The sequence below is a fragment of the Caenorhabditis elegans genome, chromosome V (assembly GCF_000002985.6).
Source record: "Caenorhabditis elegans chromosome V".
Classification (NCBI taxonomy): Eukaryota; Metazoa; Nematoda; class Chromadorea; order Rhabditida; family Rhabditidae; genus Caenorhabditis; species Caenorhabditis elegans.
The window spans coordinates 18,020,805-18,043,114 of NC_003283.11; the positions used below are offsets into that span (position 1 = coordinate 18,020,805).

The 22,310-nt window shown below is 34.7% G+C and overlaps 1 protein-coding gene and 7 non-coding genes across 8 annotated transcripts; 5 read left to right on the top strand and 3 right to left on the bottom strand.

Annotated features, from left to right (window-relative positions):
• Nucleotides 1-1,674: 1,674 nt before the first annotated feature.
• prp-6 (Pre-mRNA-processing factor 6) lies at nucleotides 1,675-21,549 on the top strand. Its single transcript, NM_075124.8, has 13 exons — nucleotides 1,675-1,779; nucleotides 3,033-3,333; nucleotides 4,592-4,685; nucleotides 5,781-6,018; nucleotides 8,139-8,523; nucleotides 9,646-10,177; nucleotides 12,083-12,282; nucleotides 13,739-13,999; nucleotides 15,328-15,505; nucleotides 16,935-17,160; nucleotides 19,731-19,867; nucleotides 20,367-20,471; nucleotides 21,269-21,549. Exons 1-13 carry the CDS (start codon nucleotides 1,683-1,685, stop codon nucleotides 21,419-21,421), a joined length of 2,907 nt encoding a protein of 968 aa, NP_507525.1. The 5' UTR covers nucleotides 1,675-1,682; the 3' UTR covers nucleotides 21,422-21,549.
• On the top strand, nucleotides 3,833-3,892 carry Y59A8B.35. The gene has a single exon (NR_070129.1). It is a non-coding gene; the product is annotated as an Unclassified non-coding RNA Y59A8B.35 (non-coding RNA).
• Nucleotides 3,833-3,896, bottom strand: Y59A8B.28. The gene has a single exon (NR_070128.1). It is a non-coding gene; the product is annotated as an Unclassified non-coding RNA Y59A8B.28 (non-coding RNA).
• Nucleotides 15,928-16,037, top strand: mir-5552. Its single transcript, NR_070130.2, has one exon. It is a non-coding gene; the product is annotated as a pre-microRNA mir-5552 (primary transcript).
• Nucleotides 16,717-16,781, top strand: Y59A8B.27. Its single transcript, NR_070131.1, has one exon. It is a non-coding gene; the product is annotated as an Unclassified non-coding RNA Y59A8B.27 (non-coding RNA).
• On the bottom strand, nucleotides 16,717-16,781 carry Y59A8B.30. Its single transcript, NR_070132.1, has one exon. It is a non-coding gene; the product is annotated as an Unclassified non-coding RNA Y59A8B.30 (non-coding RNA).
• On the top strand, nucleotides 19,624-19,673 carry Y59A8B.29. The gene has a single exon (NR_070133.1). It is a non-coding gene; the product is annotated as an Unclassified non-coding RNA Y59A8B.29 (non-coding RNA).
• On the bottom strand, nucleotides 19,624-19,673 carry Y59A8B.33. Its single transcript, NR_070134.1, has one exon. It is a non-coding gene; the product is annotated as an Unclassified non-coding RNA Y59A8B.33 (non-coding RNA).
• Nucleotides 21,550-22,310: the final 761 nt, after the last annotated feature.

Here is a 22,310-nt window from a genome sequence, read left to right on the forward strand (position 1 = left end):
AAAATAATTCGATATTCCGGGGGCGATTCTGATCAAACGACGTTATTCCACGTTATATTGCGATGACTAAGTTGTTCGAATTGAAGGTGAGTCGTTTTATTAGTTTGGTCTGCTACACTACAAACTACACAAAATGTTGGCAGACCCAATCGGTTTTTTTTTTGCATTTTTCGCGGGTTCCGGTGGGTTTTCTTCAAAAAATAGTTTGTAGTCCAGAAAACCCACAATACTATTCCTTCTCGACTATGTCGATAAATGTCGTTGGTCTGCTACACTACAAACTACAAGTTTTGCCAGACCAAACCGATTTTTTTCGTCATTTTTCGGCTTTTCATACCAATTTTTTGTAGTTTGTAGTCCAGCAGACCCAATAGACTCTATAAGTCGAAAAAGCTTTTGGTCTGCTACACTACAAACTACAAGTTTTGGCAGACCCAACGGATTTTTATTAATTTTTTGTGGGTTTTGTCATTTATAGACCGTTTTCAGCTTATCAGACCATATTTTTTGTATTTTGTAGTCTGACAAACCGAATGACTGTAAATGTTTAAAAAAAAAGGCACTACGGTCTGCTAGACTACATTTTCAGCCGGTTCACGTGATTTTTTGGGTTTAATTCAAATTTTTTGTTTTTCCAATATACTTTTTTTCCAAAAAATAAAAAACTTTTAAACCAAAATTTGAGAAAAAAAAGTTTTTCTAATTTTTAAAGGTTTTCCTTCGAAATTTCACCGATTTTCTCAAATTTTTCGAGCTTTCCCAGGTTTTTAATATTGCTCTTTCAGATTTTCTACTTAATTTTCCACTAAACTTCCATTTTCCCCGGTTTTCAGTCCTTTTTTCGACTCATTTCTGTTTATTCTCCAAATTGGTGTCTGCAAGCGCGCCCCATCGCACTTTCGCTTTCGAAACTAAAAATAATAAATGCGTTGCGGAAAACCGATAAATTCTCGATTTTCGCCGATTTTCTTGATTTTTAAGCTATTTTTATTGTTTTTCATTGAAAAATTCGATTTTTTCGTTAATTTTGCATTATTTTAATGGCAAAAATCGCAAAAACCATAGAAAAATGTCTGCGAGCCGGGGTTTTTGAGAATTGGCGTTAAAAACGAAGATTCCCCGGGTTTAACGCGTTGTAACCTGTTTTTTGCTGCAAAATTCGAGTCTTACGTTATTTTTTCAACTTTTTAACATAGAAATTAATCGGAAAATGTAGAAAATTGATGGAAAACTTGGATTTTTGGATAATTAAAAAAAAAAATTGATTTTCGCCAGATTTTCGAGATTTCTACCATTTTTCTAGATTTTAATTCAATTTTACCCCAAAATTACCAGCTAAAAGTCATTTTCCCGAACATTCCCATCTCATTTTACACCTTGAACCACTAGAAGCATTTTTTAGTGTAATAAAAAACATATGTCCACCTATCGGGCCACTTTTTTGCCTCCCAGGCCGTAGGTGTACTATTATCTTCTCGTATTTCACTAATTCCAAAGAAAATGCCGAAAACTAGTCGAAAAATGGTGGAATTTGAGGTAAAAATGCTGAAAATTAACAATTTTGGTTCAGAAAATTCCCATTTTAGCCGAAAAATATGCAAAAACCCGACATTTTCTTCAATCTTTCCCGAAAAACCATTAAAAGATCCCATTAAAAAATCAATAATCCTTCAGGTTGAACCATGGCGACGACAATTCCAGGATCACTGGTCAATAAGACCAAAAAATTCTTTATGGGAATGCCAGCACCAACAGGATATGTTCCTGGAGTTGGTAGAGGTGAGAAATCGCAAAAAATTTTGTGAAAATTCGAAAAAAATCCGAAAAAACTCCAAAAATAGCTGAAAAACAGCGAAAAAATCGATTTGGTCTGCCAAATAATGGTCGTAGTTTGTAGTCCAGCAGACCCAAAGCTTTTGGGTCTGCCAGACTACAAACTACACGTTTTCAAGCGATTTTTAGCAAAATTTGCAGTTTTTTCAATACAAAACTGGGAAATTCACGTTTTTTATTGAATTTTACAGTTTCAGGGCAAAATCCAAAATTTTCAACAAAATCACTGAAAAATACGCTAAAAACAAAAAATCCGCCAAAATTCGGTCGAAAATGTAGTTTGTAGTCTAGCAGACCCATACGCTCGATTTGGGTCTGCTAGACTACAAACTACACTTTTCGACAAAATTTTACAATTTCAAGCGATTTTCTTGATTTTTTTTTTGTGAAAATTTGCGAATTTTTATGGAATTTTTCTAAATCGGTTTTTTTCCAATAAATTTGTGAATTTCTTGGGTTTTGTGCGAAAATTGGTTCTAAAACGTGTAGTTTGTAGTCTAGCAGACCCAAAACTGGTCTGCCAGGCTACAAACTACATATTTCGATTAAATTTTGCTGTTTATCGGCGATTTTCTGCAATTTTCCAATAAAAATTCACAAATTTTGGAAAAAATCCCTTCAAAACTGAGAAGAAGCGCTCAGAAAATTAATATTCAGTTGTAGTTTGTAGTCTACCAGAACTATGCAAGACTACAAATTACAAACTACAGAAATTATAAATTTTCTGCATCGAATTTTTAAAAAAATGCAAAAAACACACATTTTCGGCGAACAACGAAAAATGGTCTGCTAATGGTTTTTTGTAGTATTTGTAGTCTGGCAGACCCAATCTTTGTGGCGATGGTCTGCTAGACTACAAACTACAAAATCTCGCCATTCCTGCAATTTTCGTCAAAAAATCACTTTTTTGCAGCGTTATTTTTTGCAAAAAACATAAGATTTGATATATATACATATATTTTCAAATAATATTGTAGTTTGTAGTCTAGCAGGCCCAAAGTTTTTTGGTCTGCTAGACTACAAACTATAAAATCGCAGGTTTTCTCAGATAAATCGTTCAATCTCAGCCACTTTTCGTTAAAAAATCATATTTTGTCGAATTTTCGGCAAAATTAAATAAATATATATATTGTTATTAAAATAATATATTATAGTTTGTAGTCTAATAACAGACCTCTAAAATCATTATAATTCCACAGGTGCCACTGGCTTCACAACTCGTTCTGACATTGGTCCAGCACGTGATCCCACTGAACTACCAGAAGCCGGACCAGTCGGACCATCACCACAAGGAGCTTCATCGTCATCAGCTCCACCAGCAAAGCGAGCCCGGGATGATGATGGAGATGGAGAAGATCTGAACGAGGCGAATTATGATGAATTTTCGGGTTATAGTGGAAGTTTGTTCTCGAAAGATCCGTATGATCAGGAGGATGAGGATGCTGATCGTATTTATAATGAGGTTGATGATCGATTGGATGAACGGCATAAGGAACGGAGGTGCACAGGAAGACCACCTAAAACTACAAAAAACACCTCTTTTTAGGGGCTGAAAACATGACAATTTTGAGATTTTTCAGCGAAAATACGTTAAAAATCGCATGAATTGCGAGATTTTGTAGTTTGTAGTCTCTCAGCAGGCCATACCCAATGGGTCTGCTCGACTACAAATACTACAAAAAACATTCAAAATTTTGAATTTTAGCAGGCCAGGACTACAAGCTACACCTTTTTTTTTCGAAATTTTTCAAATTTTCATTAGAAATCGAGTAAAAATGCGGAGAATTTCAGAAAATCGCCGAGCGAAAAGTGTAGTTTGTAGTCTAGCAGACCAATTTGGTCTGCTAGACTACAAACTACATGTTTTAGAGCCAATTTTCGCACTAAAGCCGATAGATCCACAAATTTTTTAAAATTTAAAACGAAATTTCGATTTTTAAACGAAAAAATCGAAAAACTGGGAAAATTGCTCGAAAAATTGTAAAATTCTAGCGAAATGTGTAGTTTGTAGTCTGGCAGACCTTCGCCAAAACTATTTGGTCTGCTAGACTACAAACTACACGTTTTAGAACGAAAATTCGATTTTTCAAGAAAATTCCAGAAAAATCCGCTTATTTGCACGAAAAACTGGGAAAATCGCTTAAAAATCGTAAAATTCTGGCGAAATGTGTAGTTCGTAGTCTGGCAGACCCATTTTCCCAATTTGGGTCTGCAAGACTACAAACTACAATTATACGCTGTTAGCTTATTCGTTTTAACGACTTTTTGTCGAAAATCTCTTTGAAATGCGTGAAAATTATCTTTTTTTTCGCATTTTTGTAAAAAAAATCAGGTGATTTTGCCAAAAATCCGGCAAAAATTGATTATTTCATCGAAAAATTGCTATTTTTGCATAATTTCCCGTCAAAAAATGATTAAAAGTTGACGTTTTATGCGAAAAACCGATTGTGAACAGCTATTTTTGTAGTTTGTAGTCTCTGCAGACCATTGCCAAAACTATTTGGTCTGCTAGACTACAAATACTACAAAAACATTAGCAGACCCAATTTTTTTTTTCTTCAAAATTGGAAGCTTTCCGCCGAAAATCGAGTTTTTTTTTTGGATTTTTTACAAAAATCCGATTAAGAAAATTTAATAATAATTTCTTCAAGTTTGTAGTTTGTAGTCTCTGCAGACCACCAAATTCATTGATTTTTGGTGTCTCTTTTATACAATATTTGCACACACACTTGTTCGACAAATATCCTTTTTTTTTCAGAGAGAAAAAGTACAAGGAGCTCGTCGAACTCTTCCATAAAGACCGCCCGAAAATTCAACAAGGATTTCAGGATTTGAAGAGACAATTGGCTGAGGTATAGGCGATTTTTGAGTGAAAAAATTGCATTTTCATCGAAAATTTCAGCTTTTTTTATCGAAATTTAGCTCAAAAACCTCTAAAAATGGGGGTTTCGCTTCAAATTTGATGGAAAAAACTCGAAAAATAACGAATTTCCACTCAAAATCACTAAATTTTTTCTCGTAAAAACTGTTAAAACTTCATATTAGGTCTCCAAATAAATTCCGGGTCAAAAATCATAACTTTGTTCGCTGCAAATCGATTTTTATAAAACTTTAGGAATTTATGTTATCAACCATGATCTTTCATTTGACAATAGTCACAAAATTTTTTGACCGTCCGAAGTGCCCTAACTCGGAGGCAAATTTTTCAGGCATTTTTCAGATCTCGCTTTTTTTAACCTTTGAATTGAGGTTTGTGTGCGGATTTTGCTTTGTTTAGTACACAATGTAAGAAAACAAAAAAAGTTTGGAAAAAAATCCGTCCAAAAAAATTTTTGTCGAAAATTCTTGATCTTTTATACAAATATGATGTAACCATGTGCAAACTATTTTTACACATACAAAACATTTCAATTTAGTGCGTCACACTGAAATAATAGCAGAAAACATATATTTTTCGAAATATTTTTGAGTTTTTGGAGTATTTCTCGAGATCCAAATTTCATACTCAAATGTTTTGTATGTGTAAAAATAGTTTGCACATGGTTACATCATTTTTGTATAAAAAATCAAGAATTTTCGACAAAAATTTTTTTGAAGATTTTTTGAAGATCGACAAAAAATAAATTTTTTAGACGGATTTTTTCCCAAACTTTTTTTGTTTTCTTACATTGTGTACTAAACTAAGCAAAATCCGCACACAAAGCTCAATTGAAACCTGAAAAGAAGCAAGATCTGAAAAATGTCTGAAAAAATTGGCTCTGAGTTAGGGCACTTCGGACGGTCAAAAAATTTTGTGACTATTGTCAAATGAAAGATCATGGTTGATAACATAAATTCCTAAAGTTTTATAAAAATCGATTTGCAGCGAACAAAGTTATGATTTTTGACCCGAAACTTATTTGGAGACCTAATAGATTCACGAATTCCACCAAAATTCCCTTTTTCAGGTAACCGAAGATGAATGGCAAGCGATTCCAGAAGTCGGTGATATGCGTAACAAGGCAAAACGTAACGCCCGTGCCGAGAAATTCACTCCCGTTCCTGATTCAATTATTGCGATGAACATGAATTATGGACAAATGAGCCATTCAATTGATTCGGGAAATGGTCTCACAACGCCTTTTGCCAGTGGATTCATGTCTACGTTGGGTGGTGGTGGTGGAGCAGCTGCTGCTGGAGCAAAAAGTACGGCTGGAAATATTTCTGAAATTGAGCAGAGAAATTGCTGAAAATTGTGAAAAAAACCGATTTTTAGGCCAAAAATTGACCAAGACACGACACGGAATCAGACACGGAATTTGAAAATTTTCAATGGAACTGAAAAATTTTCCCGAAATTTGTAGTAGAAATTGCCGAAAATTGGGGAAAGTAACCAATTTTTAGGTTAAAAATTGATATATTTCAATGATCTAATTCCACAGGAAATTGAATTTTTGGCCAAAAATTTGAATAGAAAAATCAATAATTCCCGCAGAATACCCCTTGAAAATTGAGAAATCTAAATAAAAACTCAATTTTCCTTGTAAAAATCTTAGTAAGGAAGTAAGGAAAAAAAGTAAGGAATTGGCTGAAAAATGGGAGAAAAAGCAAAAAAAACCTCAAAAATTCTCCTTTAAAAATAGCATTTTCCCGTGTATTTATATGCAAAAAACCGCCTCCTGGTTCAGAAGATATTCTAATTTTTGGTCAGTTTTTGGAAAGTTTTTAAAATTTTCAACTCGATTTAGGTATTAAACTTCTTTTACCAAATCTCGTCGTTCATCGACTTTAAAATTCCTAAATGAAGTTGAAAATGTAAGATAATTGACAAGAATACTTAAAATTTGAAGGTGATTTCAAAAAAAAAAATTGTTTCCAGCCGCTTGACAAGTCGGTCAAATTTCAAATTTACTTTACTACTAATTTTAGATCATTTTTTGAGCCGTCATAACTTCTTTTTTTTTTTGAGTAATTTTCAAGAAGTTTCATTATAAAACTCGGTGTTTTCAGACAATTTTGAGTCTAATAAAGCAATAAATAATTCGACTACACCACCTTTAAAGGTGGAGTACCAAAATCTGAGACTTTGCTTTTTTGGACCCAAATTGTGTGAGACATTCTGAAAATTTCTCAAAAAAAAAAGTTATGGCGGTTCAAAGTTTGGCAAAATAAGGCCCATTTTCAGCTAAAATCAAAATTTTTTCCAACTTCTCGGTGTCACAATGCCTGGTACCTAATTTTTATTTAATTATCACTTTTTGATAAATAGTGTGGTCTTTGATTATGCGTTTATTCGTTGATTTAAAAAAGGAGTATCGTCAATGGGGAAATTGTTTTAAAATGTAGTATTTTTATTCAAGCTTCAAACTATTGCATAAGAAAAACGGCAAAAATCCGTTAACAATGCGTATTTTCAGTCTGAAAAATAGCCGAAAAAGCTTTAAAATTTCACTAGAGAAATCCTAGGCCACCAGGATCAATCGAATTTTTATTCTGTTGTGTATTATATTTTTAATAAGTATTTTATACAATTCCTTTATCTCAAATTACTTAAACTTTTTGAGAAAGAAAAACAAATTAAACTTCCAAATAATTACATTTAAATCAATATTTCGTTAAACGAATATGGCCGGCCTAGGTTTTGTGGTGGCCTAGGTTTTATATGCGCGCGAAATTCAAATTCAGCCACTTTCGTCGATTTCAACGGCTAAAGTCTCAATAGTATTGGTGCTGAAACTTCCAATTATTGCACAAGAAAAACGGAAAAAATCCGTTAACATTGAGACTTTAGCCGTTGAAATCGACGAAAGTGGCTGAATTTGAATTTCGCGCGCATATAAAACCTAGGCCACCACACACGATTTCTAGGTCATATTCGTTTAACGAAATATTGATTTAAATGTAATTTATTGGAAGTTTAATTTGTTTTTCTTTCTCAAAAAGTTTAAGGAAATTGAGATAGAGGAATTGTATAAAATACTTATTAAAAATATAATACACAACAGAATAAAAATTCGATTGATCCTGGTGGCCTAGGATTTCTCTAGTGAAATTTTAAAGCTTTTTCGGCTATTTTTCAGACTGAAAATACGCATTGTTAACGGATTTTTGCCGTTTTTCTTATTCCCGAACTTTGAACCGCCATAACTTTTTTTTGAGAAATTTTCAGAATGTCTCATTACGAAATTCGGTAGTTTTGGACCACAATTTGGGTCTAAAAAAGCAAAAGTCTCAGATTTCGGTACTCCACCTTTAAGTTTTTAGCTTAAAATACTCAAAAAAATTCATAATTTAGGAGGAATTTTTCATATTTTCCCCATTTTCAGGTGGAATAATGACACCGGGCTGGAAGTCAGACATTCCATCATCAGGCACCTCAACCGACTTGGATCTCGTTAAAATCGGTCAAGCCCGTAACAAAATTATGGATATGCAGTTGACACAGGTCTCCGATTCGGTTACAGGACAGACTGTAGTTGATCCGAAAGGTTATTTGACTGATATGCAAAGTATTATTCCACAAATGGGTGGAGATCTTCAAGATATTAAGAAAGCTCGAATGTTGCTGAAATCTGTGAGAGAAACGAATCCCCGGCATCCACCGGCGTGGGTTGCGTCGGCGGTTCTTGAGGAACAAGCTGGAAAGCTTCAGACTGCACGGAATTTCATTATGGAGGGATGTGAGAAGATTAAGAATTCGGAGGAGTTGTGGTAAGGGGAAAAATTGTGAAAATTGGCACTTTTTGAGCCAAAAATCGTGGAAATCGACCAATTTTAAGCCTAGAAAATTGTGTTTTTAGTGGAAAATAGGAAATGTGTAGTTTTTGCCGAAAATTTTCAATTCCGGCAAAAGAAAATTGCCCATTTCCAGAAAATTTCAATTCCGGCAAATTACCGGTTTGGCGGAAATTTTAAAACTCGACAAAATGCCGGTTTACCGAATTGGCCGGAAATTTTCGATTCCGGCAAATTGCCAATTTGCCAAAATTACCAATTCTGGCCAATTGTCGATTTGCCGAATTTGCCGGAAATTTTAGATTTCGGTAAAATTCCAATTTTGCCGGAAATTTCCAATTCTGGCCAATTGTCGATTTGCCGGTTTGCCGGAAATATTCAATTCCAGCTACATGCCGATTTGCCGTTTTTCAATTCCGGTAAATTGCCGGTTTGCAGTATTTGCCGGACATTTTCAATTCCGGCAAATTTCCGATTTGCCAAAATTTTCAATTCCGGCAAATTGCCGGTTTGCCGAATTTGCCGGAAATGTTGAACTCCGGCAAATTGTCGGAATCAAAAACTTTCGCCAAATCGACAAATTTGCCGGAAATTTCCATTTTTGTTAAATTGCCGATTTGCCGGAAAAAAAATCTTTTTCCAAATTTTTATGAAACCTGTAGAATGCAATTCAAAAAAAAACGCGTTTCGGCGATTTTAGTGCTGTGACTAGAGTTTTTTTTTCAAATTGAAAAATTTCCGGCAAACCGGCAACTTGCCGAATTTGCCGGAAAAACGTCAATTGCCAGTTTCAAGTGTTTCCATCGTTTTGATAATCTCTAAAACTTCCGGCAAATTGATATCTGGCAAACCGGCAATTTGCTGGAATTAAACAATTTCCGGCAAACCGGCAATTTTTCCGAAAACGAAAACTCCGGCAAACCGGCAATTTTTCCGAAAACGAAAACTCCGGCAAACCGGCAATTTTTCCGAAAACGAAAACTCCGGCAAACCGGCAATTCGCCGGATGTAAAAAATTTCCGGCAAATCGGCAATTTCTCCGAAAATAAAAAAAAAATTATTTTTCCCCAAAATCCCTATAAAAATCAATATTTTCAGGCTCCACGCAATCCGCCTTCATCCACCAGAGCTTGGCCGTTCAATCGTCGCAAACGCAGTCCGTTCGTGTCCCCACAGTGTCCGTCTATGGTGTAAGGCGTCGGATCTCGAGCAGGATCTGAAAGACAAGAAAAAAGTGCTCCGAAAGGCTCTCGAACAAATCCCATCGTCAGTGAAGCTTTGGAAGGCGGCCGTCGAGCTTGAAGATCCAGAAGATGCTCGAATTTTGCTCACCCGGGCGGTCGAATGTTGTAGCTCGTCTACCGAGATGTGGTTGGCTCTGGCACGTCTCGAGACTTATGAGAATGCTCGAAAAGTGCTTAATAAGGCTCGTGAGCACATTCCGACAGACCGTCATATTTGGCTGTCGGCCGCCCGTCTCGAGGAGACACGTGGACAAAAGGATATGGTTGATAAGATTGTTGCGAAGGCGATGAGCTCGTTGAAGGTCAATCAAGTGGAAATTAATAGGGATCAGTGGTTGAAGGATGCCGTCGATGCGGAAATGGCAAAATGTCCCATTACTTGTCAGGTAGGTAAGGCCTGTGAGGTGTCGGCTGCACGAGACTAGATGAACCGCTTTGGGGGGCCCCGTGAGATGTCGTGGCTGCTTTGCCGAAGAATTCTGAATTCAGAACGATGTTAGCTGGCGGTTTATCCGTATACCCGTATACCCGGTTAACCCGTATAGTGTCGGCTGCTCTCTTTCTGTGATCCCGTATAGTGTCGGCTGCTTGCCTAAGTGTTTGCAGCGGTTCCTGCTTCCTCTAGTTTTGAGAACCCGTATGGTGTCGGCTGCTTCGTTTCTTGTCACTCGCTAGATGTCGGCTGCTCTCTTCCTGAGATCCCGTATGTTGTCGGCTGCTCCCCTACGTGGATCAATGAGATGGTGTTTGTTGTGGCCTGCTCACGGCCCGCAAAGTGTCGGCTACTCCAATAGAGAATCTTATAAATCACACCTTTCTAAGGACCCGTTAAGTGTCTGCTGCTTTGTTGGAGAGTTCAGAATTCAGTACGATGTTAGCTGGTGGTTTATCTACACACGTATAGTGTCGGCTGCTCTCTTCAGTATTTGCAGTGGTTCTCAGAACGACTTATAGGTGTCTGCTGCTTTAATAGAGAATCCGTATAAATTCCACATTTCCAAGGATCCGTTAAGTGTCGGCTGCTTCTTCGGCTGCACGACTAGGTGAACCGCTTTGGGGGCCCCTTGAGATGTCGGCTGCTTTGCCGAAGAATTCTGAATTCAGAACGATGATGTTAGCTGGAGTTAGGCCTGGGAGATGTCGGCTGCTCTATTAGGGACTTGGAAATTGTGTATTTCTAATAACCCGTTAGGTGTCGGCCGCTTCCTACTTGCTCCTTGGAACTGTGCGATGGTGTTTACTGTGGCCTACTCACACGTGAAGTGTCGGCTGCTAGATAATCTTACAAATTTCACCTTTCATTAGGACCCGTGAGATGTCGGCTGCTCTAGTCCTAGTTCCTTATTATTTGCGCCTTTCTAAGGAACCGTGAAGTGTCGGATGTTTCCTATAGTCTTGAAAGCCTTTCAGTTGTCGGAACCTTAAATGTAGACTGGTCTCTAATATATTTAGGAACCCGTAGGGTGTCGGCTGCTTGAATAGAGAATTTTATAAATTTCACCTTTTTGCGGATGCCTCCTGTTTTGAGAACCCGTGAGTTCTCGGATGCTATTTCTTTAGCGATCCTCGAGAATGTCAATCTGATGACCTGTAGAGTGTCCGTTGCTGAATTACTTGCTTTTTTTTTAATGTGAGATGTCGGCTACTCTATTAAAAAGACTTGAACAGCGTCTTTTTAGGGTTCCGTTATTTGTCGGCTGCTGCGTTTTTACTCGGCACTTGCAAGGCGTCGGGCGCTTCCCTACGTGGAACTATAAGGCTTACTTACGGCTGTTTAAGTGTCGGATGCCCTATCAGGCTTGCATTTTATCTGCACTCTAGTTTTGAAAGCCCGTGCGGTGTCGACTGTCCTTTGATGTCTGCTGCTACATTTTTATTTCGACTCGCAAGATGTCGGCTGCTCGATTAGACAGACTTGTACTTGCTGCAGATGTTTGATGTCCCGTGAAGTGTCGGTTGCTTCCTTAAGTTTCGATCTCCTCTATTTCTAAGAAACCCGAGAGTTGTAGGTTGCTTTCTCTTTTTTAGGAACCCGTAAGGTGTTGGCTGCTTAAGCGAAAAATGTGATAGGACGCCTTTTCTAATACCCGTTAATTGTCGGTTGCTTTGTCTAGTTTTGAGAACCCTTAAGTTGTCTTCTGCTTTTTTTCGTCAAGTCAATCTGACGACCTGTAGAGTGTCCGCTGCCAATCTTGAGAGCGTCACCCGTGACGTGTCGGCTGCTCCCGCTCACTCACTCACTCAGTTCCCGAAATATGGCGGCTGCTCATCATTTTCCCCAATTTTTGTAGGCTATCATTCGAAACGTGATTGGATTGGGTGTCGAAGATGAGGATAAACGTACCACATGGCTCGCCGACGCTGAAAATTTCGAAAAAGAGGAGGCATTCACGTGTGTACGTACGGTATACGCTATTGCTCTCAAGGAATTTTCACGAAAACGTAGTATTTGGGATGCTGCTATTCATTTTGAACGGGAACACGGTTCACTGTGAGTTTTTTTGACAATGTTGACAAAAAAAAATAGCCAAAAAATTGGATTTATGACATTTTTCGCTACAAAAATTGATTTTTTCGCGAAAAAAATCATTACTTTTTTCAAAAATCGATCTTTCACAATTTTGAAGTAAAAAACTCTAAATTCCACGAATTTCACATGAATTTTATGGAAAATTATCATTTTTCGCATTTTTCGACCACAATTTTTTGAAATTTTGATTTAATTGTTAATTTTGTTAAAATCGATTTCAATGCTCATTTTTCCTAAAAATTTTGAGAAAATGTCGATTTTTTTCTGAAATTTCCCAAAAAAAAGTTGTGTTGAGAAATCCCAATATTTTCTTGAAAAAATTAAACGAATTTCGAGAAATTTTGGCATTTTTTCCCAAAATTTTAAAGACATTTCACGAAAAATTGAAATTTTACCAATAATTTTGTTAAAATTATTGAAAATTTTAATTTTGACGAAAAAACGAGAAATTTTTTCAAAAAATGATTTCTACAACACAAAATGCTCATTTTTCCTAAAATTTCGAGAAACATTTGATTTTTTTTCGAGTAATTGTGATTTTTTGAACCGATTTTCCTGAGTTCTGGTGGAATATTGGCATTTTTCGACCCAAAATTAAAAAAAAATGTTTAAACACAAAAAAAGCACTATAATTTTATAGAATTCGCAATTTTTGCTTTTTTTTCGAGAAAATGACGATTTTTTCATAATTGTCCAAAATTTTGTGTCGAAAAATTTCTGGGGGAATATTTGCATTTTTCGGCCTGAAATTTTCTAGAAATTTCGCGAAAAATTGAAACTTTATCAGTGATTTTTCGATTTTTAACGAAAAAACCAAAAAACTTTTGAAAATCGATTTTAACAGCACTAAATGCTCATTTTTGCCAATTTTGAACTGAAAAACTCGAAATTAGACGAATTTCACATAATTTTCGAGGGAGATTATATAGCAAAATTTGATTTTTTCGATTTTCTTGAATTCTGGGGATTACTACCACTTTCTACCGAATTTTTTTTGAAATTTCGCGCGCGAAAAATTAACATTTTACCAATGATTTTTCGATTTTTAAGGGAAAAACTGGAAATTTTTCGAAAATTAAATTTAACAACACAAAATGCTCATTTTTCCTAAAATTTCGAGCAACATTTGATTTTTTTTCGAGAAATTTTGATTTTTTGAACCGATTTTCCTGAGTTCTGGTGGAATATTGGCATTTTCGACCCAAAATAAAAAAAAAAGTTTAAACACAAAAAAAGCACCACAATTTTATAGAATATTCACAAATATCCCGAAATTTTGTGTCGAAAAAAGCCAAAATTTCCGAAATTTTGAAAAAAAGGCGAAAAAATATATATTGAAAATTTGAGTTTTTTTTTGCAAAATTAAATTCAACCACACAAAATGCTCATTTCTCCTATTTTTTCCAATTTTTTGCAGTGACGAACACGAGGCGATCCTTCTAAAAGCGTGTGAAACAGTTCCAGAAGTTGAAGATTATTGGCTTATGCTTGCAAAACTTCGTTTCGTTAATAAACGAGTCGGCGAAGCACGTGATACATTAATGAGTGCATTCGAAAAACATGGACATCAATCGGAAAAGATTTGGCTTGCCGCTACGAAGATTGAAATTGAAACTGATCAATTTGATACGGCACGTGGATTATTTGGAAAAGCTAGAGCCAAAGCGCCGTCGGCTAGGTAGGAAGAGAGAAAATTTGAATGAAAACTGTTAAAATTGGGTGAAAAAGCCGCAAAAAAGGTATTTAAAACCGGAATTCAACAACAAAATTTTTGATTTTGGGATGTTATTAATACATTTTATTTATTTATTTATTTACCTACCTATCTCGAATTATTCAGAAGGTTCTAGATCATTCAATTCATAATATTAACAAATTTTCCCCTGGAGGCTCTAGATTTTATTGGAATTTCGTGAAGGTTTTTTGAATTTCCCGGCAAAATATGTTTGCCACGCCCGCAATTCTTAGTGTTGTTGAATGTGACGTCACACAGAACTACAAAGACTACATAGACTACAAACTATGGGCATCCATTTTATTCTTTTATATATAAGTAATGATGATGATTTATATAATGTGATATAGTGATAGTGTAAAAAAATATGCATGTAAATCATAATCATTTGAGTATTCATATATCATTCATATTATTCATTATAGTGATCAACTGAAAATGAAATTAGAATTAAATAATATAAAAATATATTAGGTACGTTCATTCAGTTTAGATGTTCTATTACAATCAAGGGTGTCAATGTCCCGTAAAAATTACAAAAACGGGACAACGGGAATTCCCGTTCCCGTGAAAATTTTTAAAACGAGACAACGGGACAAACGGGAAACGGGAATTGACACCCTTGATTACAATACAAAGTGATGGAGAACCCCTCTTTCAATTTAATGGTGTATCATAAAACAAACACATGCTCATTAAAAACGTTATTACAAACAATATCAGATTTTATAAATGTTTCATATTTCGAATGCAAATTGATATAAATCAATGATGATATATGCACTAAAAATCGACATTAAATATTTTTAAAGCTATCTTGTAATCAGTTACTAGAATTTGGAATTACTGGCGAAAATGATCTGAAATTGCATTCTCGGTGAATTTTCCATCACTTTAAAGTTTTCTCTAATTAGGGACCCGTGAAATTTCTTCAAGTGTTGATTTTTTGCAAATTTTTGATGATTTTTAGAGTGTTTGGAAAATTTAACATATAAAGCTTAAGTTTTTTCAGAAATTTTTTTCCAAAACGCCACCAGACACTCTAAAAATCATCAAAAGTTTGCAAAAATCAACATTTGAAGAAGTTTCACGGCGGGTCCCTAATTAGAGAATACTTTAGTGATGGAAAATGCACTGAATGCAATTTTAGATCTATGTTTTTCTAATTCAAAGTAATATCATCTGACGCTAAATTAGTTTTTTTTTTTAAATTTTTTTATGTATCGACATATTTCAAAGGCCCCTCTTTCAAAATTGCACACTTTTTGCAGAGTTTGGATGAAAAATGCGCATTTCGAATGGTGTCTTGGCAACGTTGAAGAGGCGAAACGTCTTTGTGAAGAGTGTATTCAGAAATATGATGATTTCCACAAGATTTATCTCGTTTTGGGACAAGTTTTGGAGCAAATGAACGATGTTCACGGAGCCCGTCTTGCTTATACTCAAGGAGTTCGTTTTTTGGCGGAAAATTTGATAAATTTCAATGAAAATCGAGGAAAATTGATATAAAAATGGTCTGCTAGACTACAAACTACACAATTAAAAAGGTTTTTGTAAATTTGCGGACAATTTATGTAGTTTGTAGCCCGACTTTGAATTTTCCAAAAAAAAAACATCAAAATCTATGCTTTAATTTAAAAATTGGTCTGAAAATTTGGATATTCCAAAAAAAAAAAGAAAAATCAGTGAAACCTGTATTTTTCAGAATTTTCGATGTGAAAAAGGTAGTTTTTTTTCGCTGAAAAACGAATTTTTAACCAAAAAAATCTTGAGTGTAGTTTGTAGTGTAGCAGACTCAAAATTTTGGTCTGCCAGGCTACAAACTACAAAATTTGGTCTCAAAACTAGAGAAAACGTTGAAAAAACTGTATGGTCTGCTAATTATTTTTGTAGTTTGTAGTCTAGCAGACCAATACCAAAAGCTTTGGGTCTGCCAGACTACAAACCACACAAATCACTAGCAGACCCTTTTTTTTTTTTTTTTTTTTGAAAAAAAACCACTTGAAATTTTTGAGTTTAAAGGCTATCAGACTACGAACTACACCTTTTTTGTCAAAACTAATATACTGTTAATGATTTTTGTAGTTTGCAGTCAGTCTCAGACTACGAACTACACATATTTTCGAGTAATTTTTTTTGAAAAATATCACTATTTCCCTTATGAAAGTAATTTTTGCAAGTTTTCACAAAAAATGTAGAAAATCAAATTTTCCCGCTATTTTTATTTAAAAATTCCGATTTTTTCAAAATGTTTTCAATAAATTGGCAGACCAATACCAAAAGCTTTGGGTCTGCCAGACTACAAACTACACAAATCACTAGCAGACCGTACGGGTTTTTTTTGCGTAGTTTGTAGTCTAGCAGACCGAAAATAGGATGCGTTGGTCTGCCAGGCTACAAACTACACAAAAAAAATATATTGAAAATCATGAAAATTTCGGTTTTGTAGTTTGTAGCCCATATATGAGTTTTCCGAAAAAAATCCCTATTTTTTAAAATTAGTGTAGTTTGTAGTCTGGCAGACCCAAAATGCTTGACATTGGTCTGCCAGGCTACTACAAACTACGAAACATAAAAAAGTTTTAGACCCATTTTAAACCGAAAACTATGAAACTTTGACATTTTTAAGCTAAAAATCCGATTTTTCGATGTTTTTTTTAGTAGTTTGTAGTCTTGCAGACCGAAAATTGGATACTTTGGTCTGCTAGACTACAAACTACAAAATTTGGTCTTAAACCTACGTTGAAAGAAACTGTATGGTCTGCTAATTATTTTAGTAGTTTGTAGTCTGGCAGACCGAAAATGCTTGACATTGGTCTGCCAGGCTACAAACTACGAAAACGTTGTAGTTTGTAGTCGAATATATATTCACTTTTAGATTCGTAAATGCCCTGGCGTCATTCCACTTTGGATTCTCCTCGTACGCCTCGAAGAAAAAGCCGGTCAAATTGTAAAAGCACGTGTTGATTTGGAAAAAGCGAGGCTTCGTAATCCGAAAAATGATGATTTATGGTTGGAAAGTGTCCGTTTTGAGCAGCGTGTCGGATGTCCTGAAATGGCAAAAGAACGAATGAGTCGAGCACTTCAAGAGTGTGAAGGAAGTGGTTAGTTCTTCGGCTGTGGGAATCTCCTGTGGAAATTTGATGAAATTTGCACATTTTCCGTGAAGTTTTGGGCTCAAAAATCACTGCAACTTTTTCCTCACGAGGGACGAGTAAAAGTGGTTTCTAGGCCATGGCCGAGGGGCTGACAAGTTTCAGCGGCCATTTATCTTGCTTTGTTTTCCGCCTGTTTTCTTTCGTTTTTCATCGATTTTTTTCGTTTTTTCTTATTAAAATTGTTAAATAAATACTTTTTGCAGATGCTAAAACAATTTCCAAGTAAAAAAATCATGTATTCAGTGGGCAAGCAGCGGTGAAAGTGGTCAATGCAATATGATGGATTACGGGAATACAAAACCTAAACTTTTTCTGAAACATGATACATATGATGCTTAGATGCTGAGACTACCTGATTTTCATAACGAGACCGCTGAAAAAGTTTTGAGGTTTTCAAAATTCAACTTTTTTGGTGAAAAGGTCGAGATTTTCGCACAAAATGTTGAATTTTAAAAATCTCGAAACTTTTTTAGCGGTCTCGTTATGAAAATCAGGTAGTTTCAGCATCTAAGCAGCATATGTATCATGTTTCAGAAAAAGTTTAGGTTTTGTATTCCCGTAATCCATCATATTACAATGCCCACTTTCACCGCTGCTTGCCGACTGAATACATAATTTTTTCACTTGGAAATTGTTTTAGCATCTGCAAAAAATATTTATTTATCAGTTTTAATAAGAAAAAACGGGAAAAAGCTGTGAATAACAAAAGAAAACAGGCGGAAAACAAAGCAAGATAAATGGCCGCTGAAACTTGTCGGCCCCTCGGCCATGGCCTAGAAACCACTTTTCCTCGTCCCTCGTGAGGAAAAAGTTGCAGTGAAAATGCAAAAATCTGGAAAAATGGTCCAAAGAAATGAGCCAAAATTTTTGAAAATTAAGTTTGCTGTAAGGTTTTAGGCAAATATTGTTTAAAAATCGTGTGAAATTGGTTTCATATTTTGAAAAATTTGAAAAAAAAAATATTAAATTGTAGAAAATTCGAAGAAATGCAGTCATATTCCAGCGGCGAAAAGTATTGAAATTTGATTTTTCGCGCGGGGAAAATCCAGAAAAATTGTGGCTTTCATAGATTTTTACACACAAAAATCGTTAAAATTTGCGATTTTCCCTTTCAAAAAATGACAGAAATTCGCTGAAAATTGACGCAAATTATGTGAATATTGATGAAAATAGTCAAAAAATAGTTTAAACTCGCATTTTTTGTGAAAACTTGTGGTGAAAAATGCGAAAATCTGGAAACAACTGGTCAAAAGTACGTATATCAAAAATTTGAGTTTTCTGACATATTTTGTGCTAAAAATCGCGAAAATTTGCTTAAAATAATGAAAAATCTTGAAAAATGCGCTAAAATATATGTTTTTTTCTTGAATTTTGAAAAAAAAAGAGCTACATGTGTGTTGGAAATTGCGAAATTCATCGGAAAGCGCTAAAATTTGCTGAAAGTTTGGTAAAAAAATTGGCAAGTTTTGTGAAATTTCACTTTTATGACGACTACAAATTTACATTTTCCTTAAAACTTTGGAAAATCGCGCAAAAAAATGTTTGAAAACTCTTTAATTTTGTTGAAAATATTAAAAATTGGGCGAAAGGGATATCAGAAACTATGAAAATTTTAATTTGGGCACAAGAAATGGCCATTTTAAGAATTTTTGTGCGAAAAAATCTATATATAAACTGAAATTTTTAATGAGATTTTTGTCAAATTCAGAACAAATATGATTTGTGGTCCTAAAATTACACGAAAAACTTGATGAAAAAAAAAAAGAATTTTAATGTTTTTTGAAACATTTCTACCCTTTCTCATATATATATACCGTATATCCTCTATTAGTGAGGCGTGCAAAACTAATTTTCAAACAGTTTTTTTCTCATGTTTCCCATTAAGTTATGGCAAATATCATCAATTTCAGTAACACCTTGTGAACCAAAATGGACGATTTTGAGGCTGATACGCAAAAACTGTCCGAGTTGTACTCTAATTTTGCCAATTTTGACTTGTTATACCAAGTCTGTAAGAATTTTCCTGATTTGTTGTAGAACGATTTTAAAAAGCAAATTTTGAATTCCTAAAAATAGGGAACAAATGAAGGGGTGCAAAACTATTAGAGGGGGCAAAACTAACAGAGGCGCCTTACTAATAGAGAATATACGGTATATATATATATATATCATTTACTATATATAAAGCGCTTATTCTGTGTGTCCATAGTTTGAAGTCTATGTAGTCTTTGTAGTCTGTGAAGTTTTGGCTTCTGTGGGGATAGTGAGTTGGGGTTAGTGTAGGGATATAGTCGGGGTATTGTAGTGGTACAATAGTGGTACGGTAGGAATACTGTAGGGTTACGGTAGTTTCAGAAAAATTAGTATTCAGCCCCAGAAGTCGGGGGCCGCGCCGGAGGTGCGGTCCACGGCTGGTATATATATATATATATATACATATATATTTATATATATACAACACACCTATTCCATCCTATGAAAAGTACACAAATACACACAAAGACAAATAATTGCAGGAAAGCTATGGGCTGAAGCAATTTGGATGGAAGGACCACACGGCCGACGTGCTAAATCGATTGATGCATTGAAAAAGTGTGAACACAATCCACACGTACTTATTGCGGCTGCAAGGCTTTTCTGGAGTGAGAGAAAGGTATGGATCTTTCTTGTGAATTCAGAGAAAAAAATTGATTGCAGAAACTTTGTTTTGGGTTTTGAGCGATTATTATAACTGTAAAAAAAATCGACGTATTTCTCAATTTTTCAATAGTTTTTAATGAATTTCCTGCTTAATTTATAGATCTTCGTTAAAAATTTGATTGGAAACATTTTTTTTCATAACATTCACGGTATGTATATATATATATATAAATAAATATATATATATATATATATGCATACATTTTTGAATTTTAAAGTGTTTGTTTAGTTATGAATTTTTTAAAGATATGGATAAGGGATTTTTCCGACAAATCGGCAAGCAATGTCGATTTGCCGAAGTTGCCGGAAAAACGGAAATTTGCCGAATACTTTTGGCAAATTGCAGTTATTTTCTAGAAATTTGAACAGAAGGCTTTAAAAAAATTTTCCACATTAGAAATTGTATATATATATATATATATATATAATTCACACAAATTCAATTCTTTCAGATCAAAAAGGCACGTGAATGGTTTGTTAGAGCTGTTAATCTGGATCCGGATAATGGAGACGCATTCGCCAATTTTTTGGCTTTCGAGCAGATTCACGGAAAAGAGGTGAGCAATTTTCCTGAAATTTCTTATTAGAATTTATTTGAGAATATTCGAAATTTGGAATTTTCAATTCAAATCAAGCAGCGCTAGCAAATATTTTGCAAAAATGGGTCTGCCAGGCTACAAACTACAAAATTTGGTCTCAAAACTAGAGAATTCGTTGAAACAAACTGTATGGTCTGCTAATTATTTTTGTAGTTTGTAGTCCAGCAGACCAATACCAAAAGCTTTGGGTCTGCCAGAGACTACAAACTACACAAATCACTAGCAGACCATACGGTTTTTTTTTTTGCGTAGTTTGTAGTCTAGCAGACCGAAAATAGGATGCGTTGGTCTGCCACACTACAAACTACAAAAATCACTAGCAGACCCTTTTTTTTTTGAAAAAAAACACTTGCACAAACTACACCTTTTTTGCCAAAACTAGTAATGATTTTTGTAGTTTGTAGTCAGTCTCAGACTACAAACTACAAAAATTTTCGAGTAATTTTTTTTTTTCAAAAAAAAAATATATATTCCAAAAAAAAATTTTTTTTCTAGAAAATCAGATTTTCCCGCTATTTTTATAGAAAAATTCAGATTTTTTCAAAATGTTTTCAAAAAATTGCAGAAATTCATGAAATTTTTCTAGCTTTTTCACTCGAAAAATTGAATTTCTCTCAATTTTCGCCTAGTTTCGACCAAAAATGCACACATTTCAGCACTATTTTTGGGGTATTTTTCCGATTTTTCTAGCTTTTTCACTCGAAAATTTGAATTTCCCGCCTAAATTTTCCAATAAAAAATTTAAATTTAAACAGGAGGACCGCAAGTCGGTATTCAAAAAATGTGTGACATCGGAGCCTCGTTACGGTGATCTATGGCAATCTGTATCGAAGGATCCGATTAATTGGAGACGTACAACTGAAGAGATATTACAGCTGGCAACGCAGAAGATTAAAGTTCCTACTTGAATGGATTTTTTTTGGTTTTTATTTGATTTCTGTTATGAATTTTAATTATTTTTCTATCGATTTTTCCTTTTTTCTCACTTTTTTTCCCGTTTGAAAATTGCTCTTAAATGAAGGTTTTTCTGTGAATTTTTGAATTTTCCTGTTTTTTTTTTGTTTTTTTCCGGCGTTTCTAGCGCAATTTAATACCTTTTTTACCTTTTTTCCAACTTTTTTCCGACTCTGTGTAGTTTGTAGTCTGGCAGACCAATGGGGAAGACCTTTGGTCTGCCAGACTACAAACTACACTATTTTTTTTAAAGTTTTATCGAAAAATCCCAGTTTTCAAGCTAATTGCACCGTTTTTTGCTTTAAAATTTAAAATTACCAACAAAAAAAAACAGTTTTCATCAGATTTTTGTAAATTTTTAGTTTTTTCCCACTTAAATTCGAATTAAATTCTCATTTAAACAAAATTTGCCAAAAATCGCTATTTTTCGTGATTTTTTTTCTAAAAATTGCTCTTTTCTCTGAAAATTTGAAAAATTACATTGAAAATGTTTTGCAATTTTTTATTTATATACTAAATTAATATAGTTCATACCGGGAGTGGGCGGCGAACGATTTTTCCGGCAAATACGGCAAATAGCCGTTTTTCGAATTTTGGGCAAACCGGCAATTTGCCGAATTTTCAAAAAGGCACAGTTTCAAGTGTTAACCGTCTTATTAAAAATCTTTCTGAAAATTTCCGGCAAATCGGCGATTTGCCTGAATTGAAAGTTTCCGGCAGAACGGAAATTTTTCCGAAAATGACAATTTCCGGCAAATCGTAATTTTGCCGGAATTTAAAATTTCCGGCAAATTAGCACTTTGCCGGAATTGAAAGTTTCCGGCAGAACGGAAATTTTTCCGA

Coding starts and splice junctions, on each gene's coding strand:
- prp-6 (NM_075124.8), top strand. CDS start 1,683: ATGGCGACGACAATTCCAGGATCACTGGTCAATAAGACCAAAAAATTC. Junction 6,019..8,138: donor AGCTGCTGCTGGAGCAAAAA/GTACGGCTGGAA, acceptor CCCCATTTTCAG/GTGGAATAATGACACCGGGC. Junction 20,472..21,268: donor AGCAGATTCACGGAAAAGAG/GTGAGCAATTTT, acceptor AAATTTAAACAG/GAGGACCGCAAGTCGGTATT.